Consider the following 18,047-nt stretch of genomic DNA (forward strand, 5'->3'; position numbering starts at 1 on the left):
GAGCTGGGGGCGCGTGACGTGGGGTTAAAAGTTGCGTGTGGCTAGGGTGGTTGAGGACGAGGCTTTTGTCCCTGGTCAAAGTGACTGGGAACGCGATTCTGGAGGTGCCCGGTGGGGGTGGGGCGGGGCTAAGGCGGCGCGCGCATGCGCCCCAACCTTCGCGGGAGCCGAAGCTGGTCTGGTCCTCCGCTTGGACTCCGGGCTGCGCGTGCGTCTTGCTCGAGCCGGAGCTTGGGGATCGGGGCGGGAACGCCCCCTTGAGGCCATGCAATGTCGAGGTCCTTGGAGGAGAGAGCGGCCTAGGCTCTGTCACTGGGTTGGGCTGCCCCCTGGCGGGGGCCCGAGGCCAGGCGCTCACGCGTGTCCACCTGCCCCGCGTCGCCAGACCCTGCTGAGATGCGGGTCGAGATGCCAAGGGGGCTGTGCTCATTCCTCCACAGCGGGGCGGAACTGGGCCAAAGCTTCTTAAACTCAGAGTCCCGAAAAATTAGGTTAAGTATAGCTATTTTTTATATCTATACACCTGGTGTCGCCTAAAAATTCCTGGGCAAAAAGGGGTCGCGAGTGGAAGAAGTGGAAGAAGCCCCGGCCAGGCGGCCAGCGAGGAGCCTAACTGGGGCGGGTTGGCCCCGTGGTGCTTTCCAGCGCCGGGCTCCCCAAAGCTTTGGTTTTCAGTATTTAAGAGCCCAAGTCCAGTCTCCTCTTGCAGATGGAGAAACTGAGGCCCTGTTACACAGGCACTGTGTCCCCCCCCTCCCCCCTCAGCATCCACTTAAATAAGGCTTCCTGGTCCCTTCCCAGGGGGCCTCAGGCTCCAACAGTGCTCTCTTCTTCAGATGTGGCCCCTGTTTTGATGTGAGACAACACGGGCATGGGCTTGTGTCAAAATAACACGTTTATAAAAGGCACAGTACGGGCTGCCGTGAGGAGGGCTTTACCATGCCGTGAGGAGGGCTTTACCTTGCTAGTGACAGTTGCTCCACCAGTGATTCCCCTAAGAGTCGTCCTCTGAAGTCATAGCGGTGACATTCACGTAGTGCTTTAAGATGCAGGCGAAATACGGAGGGGACACCAGCTCGGTGTAGTATTGTACTGGATGTTGTGTGTGGCTGTGAGAAAAATGGACCTAGTATGGGAAATCAAGAAGGAGCAATTCAGTTGAGTTCCACCAATTTAAGCCAGGCTCTCTGCTAAATGCTAGGAGTACAAAACCAAAAATTAAGCAGTCCCTGCTCTCAAGACGTTTGTGTGCTACATGGGGGATAAGGGAGTAGGTTCTTGAAGGGATGGGGCTAACTCAGTACCTCTAACCAGTATTGTGCATCCATTTAGACTGGAATTGGCCTAATGGAGCTATCCTATGTTGAAATGGCATTTTGAACTTTTATATTCTTAAATCTGTTTAAGTGATCGCTGTGTGGGGAATAAACACTTTGTATAGATATAGATATATAGGGGGCTATATAGTTTTTAAATTGGGGAAGAACTTTGTTTTTGTTTTTTTGCAGGGCAATGAGGGTTAAGTGACTTGCCCAGGGTCACACAGCTAGTGTCAAGTGTCTGAGGCTGGATTTGAACTCAGGTACTCCTGAATCCAGGGCCAGTGCTTTATCCACTGCGCCACCTAGCTGCCCCCTGGGGAAGAGCTTTGAACAGGATATTAGCAGGGATCAGAACTACCTAGTTTTTGGCCTTTCCAGTGCAAAGTTGGGTGAATTGATGTTCTCTTGCAGATGGAAGAGCTGGAGAATGGTCTGCTGATCCAGCCATGGGCATGGCTGCAGCTTTCAGGAGATTCGCTTCTGGCCAAGGCCTACATCATGACGCACAAAGGCTATGCCCTTCTTCTCTCTGACCTCCAACATGTGTGGCATGAGCAAGTTGACACTAATGTGGTCAGTCAACGGGCCAAGGTAAATGTGAGTGGTGGGAATGGGAGAATACGGCTTATCCTATACTCAGTAAAGCCCAGGGGGCATATCCATAAATTGGTTCATCTGCTTTTGGATTGCTCAGGAAGAGTTAGTGGAAAAAGTTAGAAAGAACCCTGCACTGGAAACTAAGACATTTGGGGTTTGGTCCTTGTTCTCCTACTAACTAGCTTTGCCACTTTGGACAAACTATTTAACCTCAGGGGATCTCTTTTCTTATCTAGAAAATGGGAGGATTGGACCACCTGAGTGCTAAAGTCTCTTCTGACACTGAAATTTTATGGTTCTGTGTTTTTGGCAATAATTCAGTATCAAAATTCTTTTGCTTGGCATTAGGCTCTGTACATCCTGGTGCTTCCTTACCTTTGTAGTGATGTCTCACTACTTACCTTCTTATATTTATATACCTGCCCAATTGGGCTTTGGGACCCAAGGTTTGAATCCCAGCACTGTCCTCTGCCGTAGGTGTAACCTTGGGCAAGTCATACTCTCTGGCCTTCAGTTTCCTCATCTTTAAAACGTGGCTTTGAATTTTATGGCCCATCAGGACCTTTCATCTCCAAATCTATGATTCTGTGATCTCCCTGAACTTTTCTGGCTCCTCAGATTTGCTTACAATATTCCACATGCCAGAAACGTCATCCCTTTCCTTCTGTGACTTTGTAAAATTGTCTACCCGTTGCTTAAAGCACAACTGAAGTGCCACTTCCTCCATGACGTTTTCTCTCTTCTCCTCAGTCAGTTGAATGAATATTTAAGTGCCGCTGTATGCAAGACACTGCATTACCAGCCAGGGGTGGAAGGAAGAAACATCGTTGATTCTCTTTTTTGATTGTTGTTTAGTGTTTTATTCTTTTTTTTCAATAACATGCCAGATCACATTCATTTTAAAATTCTTTTCCTCCCTCCTTCCTCATCCCTTATTATGAAGGCAAGGAATTCAAAATAGGTTATACATGTGTAGTTATGCAAACATTTCCATATGAGTCATGTTGTGAAAGAAAACAGATTAAAAAAAAACCACCCTCGAGAAAAATAAAGTAAAAAAAAGTATGCTTCAATCTGTATTCAGACACCATCAGTTCTGTGTCTGAAAATGGATAGCATTTTTCATCATAAGTCCTTCAGAGTTGTCTTAGATCATTGTATTGCTGAGAATAGCTGTCATTCACAGTAGATCATTTTACAATAATGATATTACTTTGTACACAGTACATTTCACTTTGCATAAGTCTTTCCAGGTTTTTCTGAGAGCATCCTGCTCATTTCTTATAACACAATAGTATTCCATCACAATCATGTACTACAATTTGTTTAGTCATTCCCTAATGGATGGAAATTCCTTCAATTTTCAATTCTTTGTCATCAGAAAAGAGTTGCTATAAATGTTTTTGTATATATAGGTCCTTTTCCTTTTTTTTTTAATCTCTTTTTGGATATGGACCTACTAGTGGTATTGCTAGGTCCAAGGGTATATGAAAACCATTTATTCTTTTTTTTGGGGGGGATATTTTATAATTTCATTTAAACGAAATTCAATTTAGTTTTCATCCACGTTGACTGTCTGTAAGCTTTTGAAAGTGGTGACAGGCACATAAATAACCAAGGTATACAGCTTGTTTGGTGAATCTTCATCCTCATTGCATTTCCTGGACAAATGCACTCGGATACAGTACGGAACATTCCTTATTCCTTTGGCCCAAACAGCTTTGTTGAGTCTGGTGTCAATGCGTACATCCGGAGTTCCCATTTCTTTCATGGCAAATTTGTGGATTTCCTTGAGAGCCCAAGGAGCTCACTTTTTGAAGCCGACTCCATGAATCCTCTTGTGAATGTTGATGGTGTATTCTCTAGTCACCACCTCATTGACGGCAGAGCGTCCCTTCTTTTTCTCTTCACCTTTCTTTGCGGGAGCCATCCTGCCCGGGACCAGGTTGGAAAGGAAGAACGAAGAGGATTGTGGGAGAACCTAATTCCCTGGACCAAAACCATTTATCCTTTTTTTTTTTTTTTTTTGGTGAGGCAATTGGGGTTAAGTGACTTGCCCAGGGTCACACAGCTAGTAAGTGTTAAGTGTCTGAGACCAGATTTGAACTCAGGTACTCCTGACTCCAGGGCCGGTGCTCTATCCACTGCGCCACCTAGCTGCCCCAAAACCATTTATTCTTTTTTTTTTTTTTCCCTTTGGATTTGGAGATCCTCTTCTATCATGAGTTCCCTGGAACTCTTCTGTACCATTGCATTGGTGAGAAGAATATAGTCCATCACAGTAGATCAACACTCAATGTTGATGATGCTGTGTACAATGTTCTTCTGGTTCTGCTCATCTCACTCATCATCAGCTCACATAAGACCCTCCAGGTTTCTCTGAACTCCTGCTCATCATTTCTTACAGCACAATAGTATTCCATTGTATTCATATACCACAACTTGTTCAGCCATTCCCCAATTGATGGGCACCCCCTCAACTTCCAATTCCTTGCCACCACGTAAAGAGCAGCTATAAATATTTTTGTACATGTGGGTCCCTTTCCCCCTTCCATGATTTCTTTGGGAAAAAGACCTAAAAGTGGTATTGCTGGGTCAACAGGTATGCACAGCATTATCGCCCTTTGGGCATAATTCCAAATTGCTCTCCAGAATGAAAACCATTTATTCTTAATGAACTTTTATTCCTCTGGGAAGATAGGACATATACATTTAATTGTTCATACCTTATCTCCCCCATCCTCCAGTAGAATTTGGGGAGGAAGAGTAGTCTAACAGTTGGAGAGATAAGGGACAGCTTTCTGGAGGAGTTGGCATCAGGTGTAAGTCTTAAAGGATGAGAAAGATTCTTAAAAGGAGGGGAACATTGCCTCTTGGGGTGGTTCTGGAAATAGCTATGATAGTCCACCTTGGCTGGAACATGAAGTGAAAGGGTTTTAATGTGAGATAAAATCAAAATTTAAGGTTGGAACCTATCTAGGGATTGTGGAGGGCCTTACAAGTCAGTCTTTATTTTATCCAAGAGACCATAGTACAGAGGCACTGAAGATTTTAGAGTGATGTGTGGCAGAAGGAACTCTACCTTAGGAATATTATTTTAGAAGCTGAATGGGGTGTGGATTAGAGATGGAGACTGGAGGCAGAGGCACCAGTTAGGATGCTACTGCAATAGTCTGGGCAAGAGGTGACAAGAAGCAGGCATGTGATTAGAGAGAAGGGGACAGACTGATGCAAGAGATGTTTTAGAGGTAGAATTGTCAGCATTTAGCGATTTATTGGCTATCAGGGAAGGGGGAAAGAGAAAGAAGCAAGAATGACTGAGATGACAATTCTGGGTGCTTAAGAGCATGAAGGTACCCTCAACACACTTATGGAAATTTGAAATTGGGGTGGGTTTTAGGGAGGAAGATGAAGTGGGTTGTTTTGAACATGTCAAATTTGAGATCATGTTGACCATTCAGATAGAAAGGACTAGTAGACAGTTTAATGCTCTAGGACAGCATTTGAGAGTTGGCTACAGAGATTTTGTAGTTATCTGCATTAGAGACAATAATTGAACCCATTGGATTGGGCGATAGATCCCCAAGGGAGAGAGAAAAGGATCTAGAGGTAGAGGATGATCCAGTAAGGGAGACTAGGAAGAGTCATTCAGTTGGGTAGATGAAAACCAAGGGAGCAGATAGATGTCCAGGAGCAGTGTGAAACAAACCACCGAGGTTAAGGAGAACGAGGACTGAGGAAAACCCGTCAGATCATTGTACTTGATGTCAGTGGTGATTTTTGAGAGAGCAGTTTCACTTAGTGCAGGCTGACCCCCTGGTGCTAGGATCAGACGCTGGAGTGAAAGGGACAGAGAAATGAGAGGGAGCTGAGGAAGTAGAGGCCTTGAATGTGACAGTTCTTTTCTGTGAGTTTGTCAGTGAAATGGAGGAGGACCTCACATAGGTTTGCACCACCTTAATGCACTTGTCATGTTGTCTTTTATCTGGGGTTTTGTCATCTCCTGTCAAGGACTGAAGGCTCAGTGACAGCAGACACCTGTGTCTTATCTTTATATCTCCTCTAGGGCATAGCACAATGCTTAGCACTCTTAAGAAATGTTTGTGGAATTGAATTCTTCTTTTTTTGTGTGTGTGTGAGGCAATTGGGGTTAAGTGACTTGCCCAGGGTCACACAGCTAGTAAGTGTTGTGTCTGAGGCCGTATTTGAACTCAGGTCCTCTTGACTCCAGGGCCGGTACTCTATCCACTGCACCACCTAGCTGCCCCTGAATTCTTTATTCTTGTCTATAAACTCCATCACCCCTCCCTCTGTAGTTAATGTACCAAAATGGTGATGGTTTTGTGGTGTAGATGGCTATTAGGCAAATAGAGTTGGCTGTAGGCAACCTTGTGGAATAGGCCAAGCTTATCTTAGGATCCTCCTTGTTGTTTTACTTCTCTTTTACCTTCTGGTGCCTTTCATCCATTTTACCTTTTGCTTCCATGCCCACTCTCTTCATGATACTGACTCCCACATTTTTACAGCATGCCATTTGGGCTGTTTCTGTACAGTTCTAGGTGTTACAGAACTATCCTTCTCCCCACTCAAATCCCCTTTCTCTCAGTGCACATCTATCTTTCAGCAAGTTTTCATAGAAGCTTTCCCTTAGGTCCATTTCAAATGTTATCTTCATTTATGAAGTTTTCTCTCTTCTGGTTAGGATTAATTAATTCCTCATTTCTCTGAGTCAGCATGGCGTACTTTATAGATTTTTTTTATGTCACTTTCATAATTTGTCTTGTATTATCATTATTTGTGTGTATGTGTTATTTCCACTACTTGAATAAACTTCGTGAGAGCAGGAACACTGTTTTCTTTTTGTGTTTCTAATTATAATACCTTCTGTGTGCTGTGTGCCAGCTGTTGAGCCAATATCCATTGAACGAGTGAAGGAATGAATGTAGGGAGATGGATTTGATAAACTAATCCATACTACCTAGGCTTTAGGGTTAGAAGGGACTCTAGAGGACCTTGCATTTAAACATCTTTATTTATAGATGTAGAATCTGAGGTCTGAGGGAGAAGATCATACAAGTAGAAAGTAGCAGAGGAAGCATTTGAATCTAGTTCCTCCGATCCAATTCAGTGCTATTATATCATGCTTTCACTGCACAGCTGTGTTAATTAATGATTCCCTAGAGCTTAATTTATAATTTTGAAGGAGTGTACCATGAGAGATAGGATCTTAAGCTCCAAAAGATAGGAATCTAAGAATAGAATTTCTGGTACCTGTGACAGGAAGATTTGGGAGATATTTTGGGCAAAGAGACTTTTCCCATCAGTCCTCAAATCACATCATACCATTTGTATAGTGCTTGATTGCTTGCTAAATACTTTCACATGCATTATCCTATTTGATAGTTTTGGCACTGATGGGTGGTAGGAAGAACCCATTAAAAATGACCCCCTATGTTGGAGAAGCTGTGGAAAAAATGGAACACTAATGCATTGTTGGTGGAGCTGTGAACTGATCCAACCATTCTGGAGAGCAATTTGGAATTATGCCCAAAGGGCTATAAGGCTGTGCATACCCTTTGACCCAGAAATACCACTATTGGGTCTTTTTCCCAGAGAGATCATAGAAAAGGGAAAGGGACCCACATGTACAAAAATATTTATAGCTGCTCTTTTGGTGGTGGCAAGGAATTGGAAATTGAGGGACTGCCCATCAATCGGGGAATGGCTGAACAAGTTGTGGTATATGAACGTAATGGAATTCTATTGTACTGTAAGAAACGATGAGCAGGCAGATTTCAGAGAAACCTGGAAGGACTTGCATGAACTGATGCTGAGTGAGATGAGCAGGAGAACCAGGAGAACATTGTACACAGTATCATCAACATTATGTGTTGATCAACTGTGATAGACTTGATTCTTCTCAGCAATACAACAGTACAAGATAGTTTCAAAGGACTCATGATGGAAAAGGCTCTCCAAATCCAGAAAAAAAGAACTGTGGAATATGGATGCAGATTGAACCATACTATTTCTTTTGTTTTTGGTGCTGTTGTTTTTATTTTTTGAGGTTTTTCCTTTTTGTTTTGATTCTTTTCTTATAGCATGACTAATGCAGAAATATGTTTAATGTTATTGTACATATATAACCTATATCAGATTACTTGATGTCTTGGGGATGGGGGGAGGGAGGGAAAAAATTTGAAACTAGAAATCTTATAAAAACAAATGTTGAAAACTATCTCTACATGCAACTGGAACATGATAAAATACCTTTATAATTTAAAAAAAATGACCCCTTAACACTGCCTTCACAGAAGGCCAGCCACATAAGAACAAGAGTGACCAGCTTTATTAGATTTGGAACCTTGTCTTAGGCCACTCTGCTCTTGAAGAACATTCCACAATCTATGCTTCTCTTCTGGAATTTTTATAGGAGCTGAATAAACGACTGACTGCAACTCCTTCTGCTTTCCTCTCCCACTTGAGAGACCTCATGTGCACCTTGTTGGAAGGTTCGACTGATTCCGGAGGGGCCACTTTCTCTTGTGAGCATGTGCCAGAGGGACTGACACTACATGTTCGGAGTGAGCTCTCTGGTCTACCCTTTCACTGGAACTTCCAATGTGCCCTGGCTAGCCCTTCCCTGGTGAGTGCAGAAGGGGAACTAGGCCTCCTCTAATCTATAGAATTCTTCTCTTGTTGGAAGAAGGACTTTTTTATAGTGAAACAAAACAAAACAAAACAAAAAACAACCCAAACATCAGGAACATTGTTCCTCCACCTCTCTAAAACTATTTTTCCTTAAAGCCTTCTGGCTAGGTGAGAGGCAGACTTGATTATTTTTTTTTAACTTAACAGTGCCATTTTATTGTAGAAGATAATTTAGCTTACAAATTACTATACATTTGCCCCACAAAGACCAATTTTATAAAGGAAAACTTAGGTACAAATGTAGGAAACAATTCCTTCTCATAAATGTTCTTGTGAAATACATATATTCAACTTTACAGTGAGACATAAACCAAACATGAGAACTTTTTTTTGGACTGTGTAGATGTTGCTAAGCTTGCTACCTTTTGGGCAAAATGGAATTTCTCATTCAGAGCCCCAGAATGGAGGAAGACCCTAAAAATGTAGCAGAAGCGCATGCACCCATTGGTTTCAGTAGTCTAGTTTGTGCAGAAATGATCCCGCTAGATTCATAGAGTTGACTTTATAAGGAGAGACTCATCACTTGGTGGACTGTCTGGCCATCCATCTGTAGTTCTTCAACAGGCTCCCACTTTTGTTGAATTGTGAAAAGCTTTTGAGGCAGGTCAGGCTAGTTATATTTTCCAGTGGTTCTGGATGTTGCTTTCTGTTAATGATCACATCAGTTTGGGAACAGGAATAATATGGACATGTAGGCTGCTCTAGATCCCACGAAACTCACAAATGTGGTAAGTCCTTTCTTTTTCATCATGAGCTGTAAGAAGTTCATGATTGTAACTTTTGGTTTGGCAGCTGGTATATGAGAGAGACTTGATTCTTGGCCAGCAAATCTTTCCCCGACAAAGGGAACCTGAGTCAGGTTGATAGCTTGCATTTCTACAGCTTTTTAAGGTTCACAAAGCTCATTCCATATGTTGACTCATTTGATCTTCCTCACAACCGCTCTGGGAGGTAGGTGCCATTATTCTGTAGATGGGGAAACTGAGGCTGAGCAGTGGGGATGCTTGTGAGAGAGGTCACACAGCTAGTAAATGTCTGAGGCCAGATCTCAAGCCAAGCACTCTGGCCCCTGCACCACCTTCTTATGCTTCTGTGAAGCTGTGACCTCACTGATGGGCAGAGCCTTTTCACTGGTGCAGATTCCTGTTTGTGCTGTTTCACAAAATTGCCATGGAGTGCCTGGCCTACTGGAGGCCTTGCTCTAGGCCTTTTTACATGTCGAGAATGTTGTTAGAGGCAGCTAGGGGGGTGGGATGGTAGATGGAGATCTGGGGTCAGAAAGACCATACTTGCTAGCTGTGTGACCCTGGGCAAGGCCCTCAAACCTCTGTCTTCCTCAGTTTCTTTCGTTGTAAAATGGGAATATTGGCCACACATCCCTCCCAGAGTAGTTGTGAGGATCAGATGAGAGAATAATTATAAAGCACCTAGTACAGAGTCTGGCATCTAAGAGGTGCTTAATAAATGCTTTCCCTTTCCTTTCATCAGAGAACTGGAGCTGTCCATTTTTTGGGGGGGGGGGGTAACGAAGGTTAAGTGACTTGCCCAGGGTCACACAGCTAGTAAGTGTCAAGTATCTGAGACCGGATTTGAACTCAGGTTTTCCTGAATCCAGGGCTGGTGCTTTATCCACTGCACCATCTGGCTGCTCCCAGCTGTCCATTTCTTATCCCTTGTTTGTGCCACATCACTGGTGTGCTACCTTTTCTGGTCTTACATCCCCTTAGTGCTGTCCTTTCTGTTTTGTCTTTAGAGTATGTAATCATTTGAAATATACTACATGCTATATATACATATATATGATATGCATTGTCATATATATGTGTGTCTATAGACAACTCTGGACCCAAATACATAGACTGAAGTAATTCAGGGGCAGGCCACTGGGTGGCGCAGTGGATAGAGTGCTACACTTGGAGGCAGGAAGACTTCTCTATGAGTTCAAAACACTTCCCCCGTTTGCCTCAGTTTCCTCATCTGTAAAATGATCTGGAGAAGGAAGTGGCAAACTCCTCCACTGTCTTTGCCAAGGAAACCCAGATGGGGTCACCAAGAGTCGGATGCGACTGAAATGACCGCACAACAAATGATTCAGCAGGCTGGCCCACAGTGCCGCTGTATCCCATTATCTGGGTAATTGGCATTTTTAGGACACTGCGTTTTTCCTGAATGGATTACTGGTCCATTTCTTCCAAATAATTGTGAGTTTTATTGAGAAGGCCTTGTGAAGTCAGCCCTGTATCATCAGCCAACACGATACACGGAGCATCTCTAGTATGCATCACTGTTGTTCTTCCGTTTGTTCTGTGTGCTGGCCACCCATCGTTAAAAGTGCAGAGTGTTTTGGTCAGCATATGTTTCTCTTTTATGCCTCAGTTGATATCACACAGGTATTGCACAGTAATGCCCAGGGCTACTTCTATTGAGTCTTTCAAAGAATCTGGCATAATCTTAAATAAGCAAAGGAAACACCTTATTGGGGGAGAGTCTTTAAGATATCAAGCACTGTCAGATGAAGGAGCAGTAAGCATTGTGAGATCCTGTATTTTCCTCCCCTTTTGGGTGGTGTGAATGTAAAGGGGTGAGCTGTTGGAGAATGTTGTTTGGGAAAGCTTACCTATTCTCTTCTCATATTTTCATTGTGAATACTCTCAATACACATGTAGCTCATTTCCCATTATTTATTTATTTATTTTTTGCAGGGCAGTGAGGGTTAAGTGACTTGCCCAGGGTCACACAGCTAGTAAGTGTCAAGTGTCTGAAGTCGGATTTGAACTCAGGACCTCCTGAATCCAGGGCCAGTGCTTTATCCACTGTGCCACCTAGCTGTCCCCTTAGTCTATTATTTATTTATTTAATAGCTCATTCTCATAAAGATTTTTATAAAGGTGAGAAAGGTATTTTGATTAGCTATTCTATTTTTTGGGGGATGTTTAGTAATTCTTGATGTTCTCTTGATCATCTTTTTGGGGCATTACTTTTATCGGTGAGTTATCTTTTTTAAAGTATCGAATAACAGTAGTTAAGTTATAGTCAGGAAACTATTTTAACTTGTATCCAATGTCTTTGCATTTTTGCTCTTTATGGCCTCTTTCTATAAAAATTCATACAAATGTTTATAATTATTATCAATTAGATGTACATCTCCTTCACTCAGCATTGCTCTTAAACACTTTCAATGTGCGAGAGGCTGTATTAGATGCTAGGGCCATATTCTCTTTGCTGAATCTATAATTTCATCAGTGTTGTTATTCTCTCTAGTAATGTAGCAACCACCCTTGCCTGCTCATCCTGTGCCACTCTTGTCCATATCTCCCAGGGTGTTTTTCTATAGACAGTATCATTAGCAAAATGCAAGAGCTCTGAGGCCCTCCCTGCATTACTTTATAAGGCTTTCCTTAGTTTCTTAAATATTGGGGCAGCTGGGTGGCAAAGTGGATAGAGCACTGGCCCTAAAGTTGGGAGGGAGCACCTGAATTCAAATCACACTTCCTACAGTTACTACTAGCTGTGTGACCCTGGGCAAGTCACTTAACCCCAATTGCCTTAAACATCCAGGGACACCTCCAGTCATCCTGATGTATTTCTTGCCACTGGACCGAGATGGCTCTGGAGGAGCCAGTTCACTGCAAGTCATAGCATCACCTGATGTCATGGTCTTCTTTGGGAACAAAGGATAAACAACAATAAAGATTACTTCCCTGTTAAACATGTAAATACTGTACCATTCTCCATAGCAGGAAGGGTATGGTCATTTCATCACACTCATTGGACTAGTCTTGTTGTTTCATGGGAATTGGGAACTCCCAGTGAGGAAGAGCCTTGTAGCATGGCAGAGCAGCCTCTACCTTATAACTTAGACTCTTAAGAGAGCTGCTTGAAGCACTGATAGGCTGTGACTTGCCCAGGGCACACAGCATGTGTGAGAGGCAAGGCTTGAGAGCACATTCTCCTGAGTCCCAGGGTCGATCTTTCCTCTACTATCCACTGCCTCCTTTTGGAATTGTTAGGGGAGAAGAAACAACACCCTGAGTGTCGGCCATGATTTGGTTTGTGACCCAGGGAAGGTGGTAGTTTCAGATATTTCCAGTCCTGGACCAGACCTGTGATGTTCCTTTTCTGTCAAAGTTTCTATGGTTTTTTTCCCCAGATGACACCAGGGGGCACTGTTAACTCAGTGATTCTGCACTTAGGAAATCAAATAGTTCATTATGTTGCTAGAAGTTTGGGGGTGGGGGGCGGGTAAAGCAGTTGTCCTTTCGTGGACCACATGGTCCTAGAAGAGGGAGACAGCAGAGGCGACTCCCTGAGAGGTCACTTGACCCTGTAGTATTTGAGCTGTAATCTTTCAGATATAGTATATAAAATATATGACAGCGGTACTTGTATAAAGAAACCCTATTATTTTAATGTATCCTACTCCAAAGCATTTACTAGTGCTGGGTCAGCTTTCTTGGGGAGCCCAGAGATGCTCAGCTGTGTCCTCATAGAGAAGAACCCAGTTATCATAAGCTAGTTCAGCTAGTTGGGCTTTGGGTTTTGTGGAGAGGGCCTGTTGTAACAGTTGTTATACTTGGGATGGGGGAGGTTTGATCAGCCAGAGGATTAGTCTTTCCAAGCGATTCCTTGAATGTCAGGGTGCTCTGTCTCTCTTTCCATCTGTTGAATTCTTATCTCTTTAAAGGAAGACCGAAGTATCACCTTCTCTTTGATTCCCTTGTCAGTAAACCTCTGGGCCCTGATAGCAACATTTTATAACTTTCTCATGAGCTTCCTGGGCAGTGTGGTATAGTATAGTTGTCTTCGTGCCCCTCAGGATATGTCCATGAGGACAGGGCCTGCGCTTTATGTCTCTTGTGGCAGCTAGCACGTACTTTGTCCCCGAGGGGCCCCGGCAAGGATGTGACAGCCACAGCTGGTGGTGTTTCGGTTCCGCTTCTGGCTACCATGAGGTTATATTTTCACTGCTTAATATATAATAACAACCATAATGTTAGCCCATATCTATAGAGTGATTTAAAGTTTACAAATTATTTTTCCCAACAGAACTTTGTGAGATGTAGTAAATATAGGTATTATTATCCCCATTTTATATTAGATGAAAATGAGACTTAGGAAGGGTTAAGGGGCTTGTCTCTGATCCCATGGCTAAGGAGCTGAGATTTCAACTTGAGTCTGTCTCCTGGCTCCAAGTATAGTTTTCTTTCTTTCTTTGCAGGGCAGTGAGGGTTGTGACTTGCCCAGGGCCACACAGCCCAAGTGTAGTTTTCTATCAAGTATCTAGTCTGTCTAAGGTATTGCTTAGGGGAGAAGAGAATAAAGACATATCTTCTTCTTTCAAGGTCAGAAGAAAGGTCTGGAAGGAAGAAGACAAAAGAAACCTCTGCATGCAGAAATCTTTTTTTTTTTTTTTTGTGAGGCAATGAGGGTTAAGTGACTTGCCCAGGGTCATACAGCTAGTGTCAAGTGTCTGAGGCCAGATTTGATAACTGAATAATCATTAAGGAAGTTTTTCCTGACATCAAACCTAGATTTATCTATTTTCAAATTCTTCTGACTGCTCATCACCCTTGTCTCTGGGGCCAAACAGAATAATCTAACCTTTCTTTCATTTGACAATACTTAAGGTCCTTCAGGGACAACTAGGTGACACAGTGGATAGAGTGCCTCAAGTCAGGAAGACTCATTGTTCTGAGTTCAAATCTGACCTTTGACACTTATTAGATGTGTGACTGTGAGCAAGTCACTTAACTGTGTTTGCCTCCATGCCCTCATCTGTAAAATGAGCTGGAGCGGGAAATGGCAAACCACTCAAGTATCTTTGCTAAGAAAACCTCAAACGGGGTCATGAAGAATGGAACATGACTGAAAATAACTGAACATCAAAGAAATTTCAAGAGAGTTATCATGTTCCCCCTAAATCTTCTCTGGGCTAAACATCTTCAGCTACTTTGATTAATCCTCATTTACTTTCTCCATTTTGATTGTCTTTCTGTGGACATTCTTCACCTTATCAGTGTTCTACCTAAAATTCTGATGCCCGGAACTGAACACAGTGTACCCCAAATATGACCTTATTGGATCCTCCCACAGGAGGATTTTTACCTCTTATTCCTGAAAGTATTCGTTCTTAATTCAGGCCCAAATCACATTAATGTTTTTGGCTGACATACTGAACGCTATTCACATGGGGTTTGTAGTCTAGTGTTAATCCCAGGTCTTTTTCAGGCAAACTGTTATCTAAACTTATCTCCTCCATATCATACTTATGAGGCTGACGTTTTTGAATTCAAATGTAAGTCTTTACATTTATTCCTATTAAGTTTCATCTTATTAAATTCAACCTAATATTCTACCTTTTGGGATCCTGATTCTGTCATCAGCATGTACATATCCAGTCTGCAAATTTGATAATACTGGATCTATGCCTTTATCTAAGTCATTGACAAAAATGTTAAATAGCACAAGAGCAAGAACAGGTACTGGTTTTTTCAATTGAAATTTTTTTCAATTAATAAACATTTCTTTTCTTTCCCATGCACTCCACTCCAGTGAAGAAGAAAGAAAAGAAACAAAACTCTTGTAAACAAACATGCATAGTCACATTCTTATATTAGTGGGGTATGGAAATCTAGGTCTCATTCCGCATGTTGAGGCATGCACCTTTCTGTCAGGAAATAAGTAGTGTATTTCATCTTCTGTTTTTTTGTTGTGTGGTTGGTCATCACCTCGATCAGAATTAAGTCTTTCAAAGGTAAATAGGTACTGGGACCATTTCAATGGTAACCTTTCCACGTTAACATTGAACCATGAGTGATGACTTTTTGAATCTGGCCACTCAGCCAGTTATAAATTTGTTTTATTATGCTATTGTCTAACCCTCATCTCTTCAGTTTTCCAAAAAAACAAATAGTATACGGTACTGTCTCATAAGTTCTTCTAAAATCCAGATAGGCTGCAGGATTGTTCTGCCAGTTTAGTAACCCTGTTAGGAAAGTTAATGAAGTAAGTCTGGTATGACTGGCTTTTATTGAAGCCATGTTGATTTTCTGTAATTATTGCTTCCTTTTTCAGATGTTCATTAACCATGTGTTCAAAAGAATTTAAAATAATCTTAAAGAATTTTGCCAAGAATTAAAATAAAAAAAAACAACAAAAACCAACCAACCAACCAAACAAAAAACCCCAAAGAATTAAAATCAAATTCGCTGGTCTGTGGTTTACAGGTCCTTTTTTCTAACTTTTTTTTTTCTTAAATGGAATGTTTCTTTTTCTCCAGTACTGTTGTCATTCTCCTTTTCTCTATTATCTTTCTCCCCCCCCCCCACATTATCTTTTTAATATTACTGGCAATGGCTTAGCAAATACATCTACTACTTTCCATACCTGAGGATGTTATTCATCAGGATTAGATAACTTACATTCATCTGGGACACCCAGGTGCACTCTCCTTATCTCTTATTTGTTTTGGGTGTCAGCTCCCTGTTAGCCATTTTTTGCTCTTTTCAGACCAAAGGTCTCCTTTGGCAGAGGAGAAAATAGGGGAAATAAGAGTGGAGGCATTCTACCTTTTCCTTGTGTTGTCAAGCAGTCTTGCCTGGGGGGTAGGGATGGGGAAGAGGAGATGTTTCCCTTTAATTCTTCTTCCCCACATAGAGTCAGAAAACCTTTTTTTTGTTACCTGGAGCCTTCCTTGACAGCCTTAGCTCATTTTGAGCTTTAGCACTCTTGAAAGTATTGTTATTGTTATTATTATTATTTTGGGTGGGTCCATGAGGATTAAGTGACTTGCCCAGGGTCACATAGCTAGTATGTGTCAAGTGTCTGAGGCTGGATTTGAACTCAGGTCCTCCCGAATCCAGGGCTGGTGCTTTATTCAGAAAGTATTATTTTTAATCTTATCTTTATTAGTCTTTTGCATTTTTAGTATCTTTGGTGCCGAATTTATTCTTGCCCAGCAAGCCTGTCCCTGGGAACAAAGATTTTAAAAAGGAAGAAAAAAAGCAGTTCAGCAAAACCAGCCAACTCCTCAGTCATGTTTTAATAGTGTGTGCAATATTCTACACCTGTTATCCCATATCTCTCCAAAGAAGGGAAGGGAAGTACATTTTCTCAACTCTTCCCCATGGTTTAGCTTGGTCATTATAATTACACTTGTTGTCACTGTTGTTTTCCATTTTCGTTGTGGTAGCCATTATGTTCCTTGTTTTCCTGGTTTTGATGACCTCACTCTTCATTAATTCATACAGTTTTTCCCATACTTATTAAAATTTTTCAAATTTGTTGTTCCTTATGGTTCAGTAATGTTTCATGACATTCCTATATTGTAATTTGGTTAGCCAGTTCCCATTTGATGGGCATATACTTTGTTTCCAGTTTTACTACCACAAAGTCCCGCTATGAATATTTTTGTTGTATATGAGACATATCTTTCCATCTTTAACTTCCTTGAAGTACCTTCTTAGCGTGGGATCTCTGGGTCTTGACAATATTCTTAGATTGTTTTGTCTTTCTTGTGTATTCATCCTTGCTTGCCCTTATTTCCCTTTTCTGTATATATTTTTGTTTGTTTTTTTGTGAGGCAATTGGGGTTAAGTGACTTGCCTAGGGTCACACAGCTAGTAAGTGTCAAGTGCCTGAGGCTGGATTTGAACTCAGGTCCTCCTGACTCCAGGGCTGGTGCTCTATCCACTGTGCCACCTAGCTGCCCCTTCTGTATATATTTTAACAAAATATAAGTTGGTTGATGAGTTCTTTGTATATTTATATTGGTTTCTTCAGACAATTCTTCCCCCATCCTTGTTGGAATTGATATTCTTATTATCTTTAGAATATGAGATTTTCCCATGTTTCTGGACTGTGGAATTTTAGTTCATGGGATCCTATTCATCCTTTTGAAATTTGCTCTCTCCAAATCCAGAACCTCTGTCAGTCTATGCCTAACTTTCTCTCCTTCACTATTACAAACTCTAATAGGAAATTATAATTTCTATCCCAATGACCAGTTCCTCCCTGTTAGTGACAATCAAATCACATAGATTTTTCTATGGTGGGCCTGTTAAGTACCTTTTAAAAAATGTTTTACATAATTGCACATGTATAACCTATATTTGATTGCTTACCTACTTAGGGAGAGGGGAGGGAAGGAGGGATAGAATTTTGAAATCAAAACTTTAAATAAAAATTTTTAAAAAGCTCTATAACTTATTTAAAAAAACACACACAACTAGAATCTGATTTCTTTTATGCAGAAAGCGGTAAGTTCAAAACTTCCTTTGCCAATGGAGATTGACACCCTTTCCTCAATTTATTGTCTTAAAAGTGTTGCCTAGGGGCAGCTAGGTGGCACAGTGGATAGAGCACCAGCCCTGGAGTCAGGAGGACCTGAGTTCAAATCCGGCCTCAGACACTTGACAC

At 41.8% G+C, this 18,047-nt stretch overlaps 1 protein-coding gene and 1 pseudogene across 4 annotated transcripts in view; one reads left to right on the top strand and one right to left on the bottom strand.

The window, feature by feature from the left end:
* Positions 1-18,047, top strand: part of NHEJ1 (non-homologous end joining factor 1) — a 129,321-nt gene that overhangs the window by 119 nt on the left and 111,155 nt on the right. The window contains exons 1-3 of one of the 4 annotated variants that reach the window (XM_043998366.1): positions 285-491; positions 1,734-1,913; positions 8,353-8,565. In XM_043998366.1, coding sequence (XP_043854301.1) covers positions 1,734-1,913; positions 8,353-8,565 — 393 coding nt within the window. In that variant the 5' untranslated portion in view covers positions 285-491. Of the gene's footprint in view, positions 1-284; positions 492-1,137; positions 1,158-1,733; positions 1,914-8,352; positions 8,566-18,047 lie in introns of those variants that run through there. The other 3 variants (XM_043998367.1, XM_043998365.1, XM_043998368.1) reach the window with 3 other exon arrangements.
* On the bottom strand, positions 3,472-3,858 carry LOC122751357 (annotated as a pseudogene).

The sequence above is a fragment of the Dromiciops gliroides genome, chromosome 3 (assembly GCF_019393635.1).
Source record: "Dromiciops gliroides isolate mDroGli1 chromosome 3, mDroGli1.pri, whole genome shotgun sequence".
NCBI classification, from domain to species: Eukaryota; Metazoa; Chordata; class Mammalia; order Microbiotheria; family Microbiotheriidae; genus Dromiciops; species Dromiciops gliroides.